The sequence below is a fragment of the Abramis brama genome (genome assembly GCF_963993115.1).
Source record: "Abramis brama genome assembly, chromosome: 5".
Classification (NCBI taxonomy): domain Eukaryota; kingdom Metazoa; phylum Chordata; class Actinopteri; order Cypriniformes; family Leuciscidae; genus Abramis; species Abramis brama.
Window position 1 is genome coordinate 7,607,848 of NC_139967.1, and position 9,155 is coordinate 7,617,002.

General features: G+C 34.2%; 1 protein-coding gene across 1 annotated transcript; it reads right to left on the reverse strand.

Annotated features, from left to right (window-relative positions):
• Positions 1-398: 398 nt before the first annotated feature.
• Positions 399-9,004, reverse strand: nipsnap1 (nipsnap homolog 1 (C. elegans)). The gene is made up of 10 exons (XM_084115692.1): positions 8,812-9,004; positions 7,698-7,825; positions 7,251-7,296; positions 6,669-6,763; positions 5,341-5,411; positions 5,114-5,254; positions 4,972-5,003; positions 4,797-4,891; positions 4,627-4,710; positions 399-934 (listed from the first exon to the last, which is right to left on the reverse strand). The coding sequence occupies exons 1-10, from the start codon at positions 8,889-8,891 to the stop codon at positions 870-872; spliced, it is 837 nt and encodes a 278-aa protein (XP_083971818.1). The 5' UTR covers positions 8,892-9,004; the 3' UTR covers positions 399-869.
• Between the last annotated feature and the right edge of the window lie 151 nt (positions 9,005-9,155).

Here is a 9,155-nt window from a genome sequence, read left to right on the forward strand (position 1 = left end):
CTTACAATAAGGCCTTAATAATATTAAATCCTCCACATTATGCTTTTATGCACTATACACTATTACACTATATTATTTCGGTACAGCCAAAACTGTCACATTTTTTCCTTTTATCACTGTAAAGCTGTTATGAAACAATATGTATTGTAAAAAGCGCTATAGACTATATAAAGGTGACTTGAGTTAACTTATGCAACATTATTGGCATCAACTTAAACAATAGTAAATCATTGTTTCATAGGCAAGTTTTTTTGAATGCAGTGAACTCCAAAACCTTAGTGCTTTCATTTAAACCAGGCAAATACTACACTGTTACAGAAATTTACCATGATAACACTATAACATAATATAAAATCATATAGGATTTCCTTCAAACAGTGTAAGAAGAGACTACAAATCAACAGAAATGTATTCATTTATTATTTATACACCTAAAATTGAGTTTTTTATATATATATATATCTGTGCTCTAATTAAGGACTGATAACTGCATAATTGCAGATAACTGCATAATTTAATTGCAGAAATGTAAAGCTATAGAGAAGCACCAGCATTTCAGATAAAAGTTTCCTCAAAAACAGGCCAAACATGCCAATTGATGAAAGAGAACAATGTCTAAAAACAAGTCTGTCGTTTTTAAATTATACTATATATAAAATCAGATTGCTGTTTTAATTTTACACTCAAACAGTCTGATACAAAGGCACCGGAGTGTGTCATTGTAGTTCTCAGAATGGCATTTACAGCTCTACTCTAACACAACTGTCTTCTTCAAGAGGACCTGAAGACCTTGATCAGTCAGAACAAAACTCTACATGAATTAGATTTCCAGATGGATTGAGTGTCATCACAGGTGAAACACTGTTGATTTACTGCAGAGGGGAGTGTTCCATTGGAATCATAATTCTCGATTCCATCTTCTGGATAAGAGGCACTGTAAAAAAAAAAAAAAACAGACATAAACAAGTCAATGTACTGATCAAAAGCTTTTGCATTGCTTAGATGTGATGTATTGTGTATGAACAGTTCTACTGTAATTCACCAGATGGCACCATTTACAAAGAAAACACTTTGTTAGGAGTTCAAGCACACAGCGCTTGGATAATTTTTCCAAGGATCAGCATTCTCCCCTAAAAGTGATCGGGCAGACCAAACAGTCGTAGAGACTTGAAACTTTGAGGGCTGGTAATACTCACACTGCCTACAACGTCACCACCGCCCGCCGCGATCGGCCAGACGGGGGCGCTACAGCGATCAAAAGATGAGATGAGATGAGATGGCTCATAACTACTAAACCGTTAGGCTCAAGTGTCTTATATCATTGGAATCCTTGGCTTCAAGACGGTCAAAATGCACGCCTCGGATTCGGCGACAATTTTGAGTAATTTTGGATTTTGTGAAAAACCTACTTTTGCGCACTAGTCCTGGGTTTTTGGCCCGATCGGAACCAAACCAGTGCAGCAATATTCTCTGGAGTCTGACTGTCAATAATTATCAAGAAAAGTTGAAATTTCGCTGCACGGTCGCTAGGGGGTGCCAGAATGTTCTATATGTCAGTGGCCACTTTTACAAAAATTGCTATAACTCATGAACAGAACTAGATATTTTCGCCAAACTCGGGACACCTGTATGAGCTCAATCTGAGGTCACTTGGGAAAAAAAAATCGCGACGATTGGCCACTTGGTGGCGCCAAAAAATATAAAAATGTCTAACCACCCAACCATTTGCCCAAATGACTTGAAAATTGGCATGCACTGTCTTTGTACGAGGTGCCACGATAGTCTATGACATTGGCGTAGCTCAAAAAACATGGCCGCCAATTAAATTTGAGTAGCTATCAGACAAGGTTACCGGAGGCTGATCAGAACGAAACTCAGAGGGCATGTTCAACTCATGGCCCTGGAGTTCTGTAAGGATTTTGAAAGAAATCGGCCCCTAGTTGGCGCTAACTAGTTTTATGCCTCTGTAATCACGTTGTTTTTCACACATACACACAATATTCATATCATTTGCTCCATAGACAAAATAACAGCTGAAAAGTAATGTCAAACTACAGTAATAGCTTTCTTTCGTGAAGCAGATTATGCATTATTAGTTTTATTCATTATAGTAAAACTGTGATTCTACAACATAAGAGCCAACAGTTTTGTGGCAATCAGATAAAGTGAAAGATTTAACAAACAGTTTGTGCACAAAAAGTTAGCATCTATGGCATCACTTAGACTCATACAGATATCAAGAATCCCCATATAAATCTCAGCAATGGTGATAAAAGTATTCGTGCTACAATGCATGCTGGGAGTCATGGGTGAGTACCTGTGCTGGTACCCAGCATGCATTGCGACATGAAACTTTTAATGTCACCATCGTTGAGATTCAAATGCTGATTTCTGTGTGAGTCAGCATAATACCACAGAGGTTTTTAAAATCTGTTTGTCACAATGGATATTACAGTATCACATTTCTACTATAATTAATAATACAAAACTAATAATAGATCACCTGTTTAATCAGAGATTAGGCTCTGTGGAAAAGTTCAGTGAGTCAAGTCACTAAATTATGAGTTTTATCATCAAAACACAACCATCAACACCTGATTATATTTTCTTTTGGCTTTTGTGCCACAACAAATGTGTTTTATAAACACACAGTTACAGAAGAATGTTTAACAACAATAATCTGGAGCCATCAGGCCTATAAAGGGGTAAAAATATCTATATCTAAAACACAAAACCACCACACAATAGTAGAGAATCTCACTCATTGTCTCATTCTGCTCTGTAAAATAATTATTTTCAAGGGTTTTGCATTTGAAATCATATTTAAACTTTATGAAATCATTAAAACAACATTACAAAATTTACCTCTTCAATTGTTCATTTTATGCATCATATTTTGCGATATCACATTATGATTGCAATGACACCTGAAAATTATGTTTTAAATGGGAGGCCTGAAATAAGCATTTTCTTAACTTTCGTTTATTTCATTATAATAGTCTTTTTTTTACTACTTACTAATGTGTTTCTATAATTCATATTTAGACATTATAAAATCACTATTATAACATTTACAATCATATTTTATCAAAATCCATCACTTCAAATCTATTGAAACATTAGTTTTGACAGTTGTGCTACATTATGAGTAATCTGAAACCTGGTGTTTTACAGAGGACACTTGCAGTAAACATTTTGTTACCCATCATAATGTGTGCATGTGTGCGCGTAAGCATGCTTAGCATCTATATGAAGTATTATTGTTTAAGCCTTTCATTCTTTTGCGAATGTGTTTCAGCATATTCTCCATCATGGATATTTTATGGTGTCAGGCTGTCAGCCCTACATTTCGGGTTGGCCTAGACCTTAACAGTATAGTTGGCATGTAGGTTTTAAAACGCTTGAACACCGTTAATTTAATATAATTTAATTAAAACATAATAGCTATATTTACGATTGGAATTGCTTACTATTTCTGTAGAACAATATAGTATACTCTTTGTATGCAAATTCCTGTAAGCTTGGAATATCCTGCAATTCCCAAATCTCCTTTTTGATCAGACTGACAAAAGTTAAGACAATTTTACATCATTTAAAAAGAAATAGCAAAGTATTAAAAAAAGGTAATTGCGACTTTTTATCTTAAATTTCTGACTTTTTTCTCGCAATTGTGAGTTTACATATTGCAATTCTTCCTTTTTTTCTCCAGAATTGCATGGTATAAAGTTGCAATTGCGAGTTATAAAGTCAGAATTGCATGATATAGCGCAATTGCGATTATAGTCAGAATTGCGACATATAAAGTCGCAATTGCCTGTTTTAAAGTCAGTCATTTTTTTCCTCAGAATGGACTTTATGACAGGCAAATGTGACTTTTTATCTCCCAATTCTGACTTTATTTCTCCCAATTGCGAGTTTATATCCCGCAATTCTGAGAAAAAAGTCAGAATTGTGAGATAAAAAGTCGCAATTCTCTTTTTAAAAATATATATTTTGTGTTGGAAACAAGCTTCCATTGTATCTATACAGATAGCCGTGGTCACACAAGATTTTGAGCAAGCAAAATTTCTATGGGCACTGCAACGGTCGTGATATGACTCTGCAGCATCTTTTTTATAAACATAAATTCAACATATATCAAATAACAATAAAATCAAAGTAAAAACATACAATCTACTCCACTTTCCCGCAAAAATGTGCATTCTTTTAATTAATTTTAGGTCAAGCCATGGCTTATCTAACTTCTATTAGTCACACGTCTTCACATGATACGAATTAGTAAGTCGTTCACTAAACTTTGGAACGTGCCGAAATACGGAACATCTTTGCATGAGCTAGGTTTCCTGTTTCCTGCATTTGCATACATATAAATGGGAGTCAATGAAATTAAAATTTTAGTGTGACCGCCCATTAACGCGGATGAAAATGAGGCTGTGAGGTATGTTGTTAAACAACAATCCAGTACAATCCATTAAATGCACTGCACTTCTATACCTCACAGCCTCATTTTAACTCCCAACAAAAACTAAATATGGCGCTGCCCTGACTAAGGTCTATTATGCAGTATGCAATAATCAGTATGCTAATATTTTATACCAAACATCGCCTTTCTTTGTTCTTACTCACTTGTATAGTGCACATTTACATCCCAGCCCTCTTTTAACCAAGCAGCGTTTCTGGTCTCTTCTCTGGACTGCAGGTCTTTATAAGCTAAAACACATTAAATATATTCAGTACAACTGAGAGACACTTATTAATATGCAATGATCAGAAGAAGAAGAAAAGGATGTTCTTACCCCACAAATGATGAACAACATACAAATCACCGATCTGTGTGAAGAAGCCGCCCACTGCTTCATTGTTTTCCTGTCTATATTTGATTGCTCGAGCCCTAGAACATGATAAAACAGATTAAATATGCAACAAGGTGATATAATATCAATATTTTTCACAAATCACACATAAACTTACCAATGATTTCCCCATTCGATCATCGTACCAGGCTTGATTGAGAAATTTCAGGACAAACAAACCAAAAAAAAGGAAATGTTAAAAACGGTGTGAAATGCAATGCAATATATTATTAAAAAAAGCTAAATTAAATGGCCTTTACTAGTAGTTGATATGATCTCAGTTCATAAATGTTGGGGCCAGTTCTGGGCGCAGGCTCGTTCCAGAAACTAAACTCCAGAAGAAGCTGGTTGCGCCGAGAGATCAACATTTTGCTCCTTTCTTTTCGAAATGCAAGATACGTCTGTACAGGAAACATTTTGGTAAAGGACACAAATATGTGACAGTATTAAATGCAATTTTTTAAGAGCACAGAGATGTGTTAAATACCGTATTGAGGTTGAGTTTGTGCAAACACTCCATAAGAGCAGGATATCCACCAGAGTATCTCCAGAGATGCACTACAACCACAAAACAGCATGTGTCACTCTAGTACTGTAACATCGTATACAAAACATCCACAGTGCTTGAAAACCAAGTGATGCATCACTGATAAAAACGATAAAGTAAATGCTTAATTCCATATGTGAAATTTACTTAAATGTGAGTGCAAAAACTGACAAAAGAAAAATTAAGTAGATTTAACTTTTTTGTTTCAGTGTATTCAAAGTATAAACTACTTATTGAAAGTTTTTTCTTAGATTTTTATTTTATTTCATTCACTAAGGATGCATTAAATTGATCAAAAGTGATTTATAGTGTTACAAAAGATTTCAATTTCAAATAAATGCTGTTCTTTTGAACTTATTACTTAAAGAATCATTTCAACACTGATAATAACAAACAAATGTTTCTTGAAATCGGCATATTAGAATGATTTCTGAAGGATCATGTGACTCTGAAGACTGGAGTAATGATGCTGAAAATTCAGCTTTGATCACAGGAATAAATTACATTTGATTTATTTTTGTTATATTTTAAATTGCAATAATATTTCACTATATTACTGTTCTTACATTTTTGTTCAAATTAATGCAGCTTTGGTGAACATTAGACACTTTTCCCAAAATATTAAAAAAGTAACTAACCCGAAACTTCTGAACAGTGTATATATACAAAAATAATTGTATTTATAAAGCACAGTAAAAACAACAGTAGTTGACCACTGTGCTGTACAACCAAACTTAAAGGGATAGTTTATCCAAAAATGAAAATTCTGTCATCATTTACTCACCCTCAAATTGTTCCAAATCTGTATGAGTTTCTTTCTTGTGTGGAACATAAAAGAGGATATTTTAAAGAATGTTGGTAATGATGGACCCCACTGACTTCAATGGCATGAAAAATAAAATACTATGGAAGTCAATGGTCAACTGTTTAATTACAAACATTCTTCAAAATATCCTCTTTTATGTTTCACAAAAGAAAGAAACTCATTCAGGTTTGGAACAACTTGAGCGTGAGTAAATGATCACAGCATTTCCATTTTTGGGTGAACTGTCCCTTTAAAAGAAGACACTGCAGACATAAGAAAGTGCATTAAACTACAGTATATAGACCACAATGCAATTAAAAAAAAGAGTAAGCATCAAAACACTTATAAGACACTAACAGTAGCTTAGCTTAGATTTAAATTCAGATTCTGTTAAACTCTGAGACTACTCCACAGTTTTGCCCCAGACAATGGAAAAAGCTAAATACTTTGTTTGTCATCTCACCTGCTTGATCCTGTTCACCATACCAGGTGTTCCAGCTTCCAACGACTTCACATGGATAATCTGCATCACGATGGAGTTCTTTCTGAACCTCATCCCTAAAATTGGACAGTGGGATTTAAAAAAAAAAAAAACATGGTTATTAATTTAAACTTAGCCTATACAATATGGTCAATGGGCTATTCTATCACTGTAAAAAAAAAAAAAAAAAACATTTTTGCTGCCTTAAATTTTTTAAGTACAATCAACTCAGATGTTTGAGTCATTTCAACTTAGATTACATTAAACTGTTTTTTTTTTTTTTTTAACAAATTGAATCTTCTTTAACTTGTAAAAAAAAAAAGTTGACAATTGCTTAACTTATTTTGATGAGTTAAAACAATGTAAAAACATATGTTGTCATAATTTATTGATCATATATTTTTTTTACAGTGTAATGATAACGTATCACTGTCACATGGGACAATCAAGGAATCAAAGTACATCAAATCTAGACAATGCAGACCTGAGAGTGTCATACTGAAAGCAAGGCTACATACGAAGAAAATAGACTTGATCAGCTGTATTATGATTATGATTACTTACGACAGTTTGTTGTATGCCTCCATGCACTCTGGCTTGACATTGTGAACTGGAAGAGAAAATAGGATTTGAAGATGTCAGGAAAAACAAATGGACCAGTATCTTATTTTTGTAACGTTTTGAATTCAGTGAAATCCCTTGTGATTTTATCACTAAAATCAACCCTTATATGAAATATTACCCTCATTTTTCTAAACCCAATTTTCATTACAATTCTCCATGCAGCTAGTCTCCTGAAAACAAATTAAATCTTCAAATAAACTCTTTGGAAGCTGATTTATTAAAGCAATTAGTGTAAAACAAACAGTTTAGGCTGTTTTCTGGAGCCAAACGACAAGAAAGCACATCATTCATGCATGGGAATATTTTTAGCAATTCCTATCAACTATATTTCATGCACAATTTCTCCCAAGGCCTGAATCCTAGAAGGTTTTAGATGGATTGGCTCACATTGGATCTTGTAGAGGTTGCTGGTTTCTTTCTTGGAGAGCAGATTGGAGTGGGCATCTTTCCTGGCATCCACTTTGTGTGCAAACATGGAACTCAACCAGCCTTCATCACTTTTATTTGCAAAACCTCTAAAGATTCACAAGCAAAACTGTTTCAGCAAGTGTTCAATAAATATATAGGCTAAATGATGCATCACAAGCTGCAATGCGCAGTAGTATAAGAAAGCGTGTAAGCACATGGGTAGTTAGTTGATGTGACGTTTCAAGGAGCAATGACATGCTAAATTCCATCTTAAATTATTATTATGCATGCAGTTTTAGTGACTTAATATTAACTTTTAAAGTGCATACGTAGGTGAAAAATTTATGCAAACATTAGATGCATTTTGTTACATAAGATGAATTTTGTCAAGAAAAAGAATACATTTTAATGATAATTTACATGTGGAGAGCTTACTTCGCTATACTTTGGGGACAAATATGCACCCTGTGGAGACCACTGAGTCATAAATTAATGCATGTTTTTTACTCTAAATATGCAAAAGGTTTTCTTTGGTAGAATTAGCCTGTAGATATTATTATTTTTAGCTTTATACAGCAGTCTATGTATGTTAGACAGGTAGGAAAAGTGCAAATTGCTATGGTTAAAAGCATCTGCTAAAATATAATAATTACAATAATAATACTACTACATAAAACTTATGTTGTTTAACGAATAGCCTATACAAACTCTTTTAAAATAAAACTTGTAAGTAAAAAGTTCCTATTCCAAGTTAAAAGTAAGTGCTCAAAGACAGAAATTATTGAAATGTCAGAGGAAATATGTAATGTGAATAATCTAGCAATATTGCATTGTGGGTGCACATTTAGAGATTAGGCTATATTGATTTTTTGCACTCGAAGAAATTCCCTCATCAGAGTGCAGGACTCTTATGCAGCACTAAAACCAACACTTTCGCTTAATACATTTACATGTATATATATTTATAAACTACCCACATACTGAATATGACTGAATTGACTCTAGATCTGCACTTTTACTTGCATTGCTGATTAACTTTACTAGCAACTGTATCGTGTTACATGCATCTCTCTCTGTGACAAAAGCACATTACCTGGCCAGCCATGCTGAATGCACCTTGTTGAGGAAATGTTGCTGTCTCTTGAGGATTTGTAGAGAGCGCGTTGCCGCCATTATTCTCGCTGTTGTTTATAGATTCGCGTCTATATGAAGTTGCAGGAGTTGCAACACACACGCTTCTCTGAGTTAATGTTTGACGCGCGTGAACTGTTGGACTTCAGCTCCATGTGCTCCAGTGATTCATGAAACGTCACTTTTAGAAACTCATTAATCACGACGATTAATCTGCTGATTTGGTCGCTGATGTAGTTAAAATCCAGTCAAAAAAGGAAAGAAAAAGTTGGTTTGCCCGGTTTAACTTGGAATGGATAAAAAAAA

Excerpts from the sequence above, each read along its gene's own strand:
- nipsnap1 (XM_084115692.1), bottom strand. The coding sequence starts at position 8,891 with ATGGCGGCAACGCGCTCTCTACAAATCCTCAAGAGACAGCAACATTTC. Across the intron at positions 7,826-8,811 it reads CATTCAGCATGGCTGGCCAG|AGGTTTTGCAAATAAAAGTG; the intron begins GTAATGTGCTTT and ends GTGAATCTTTAG. Across the intron at positions 5,255-5,340 it reads ACAAACTCAACCTCAATACG|ACGTATCTTGCATTTCGAAA; the intron begins GTATTTAACACA and ends TTTCCTGTACAG.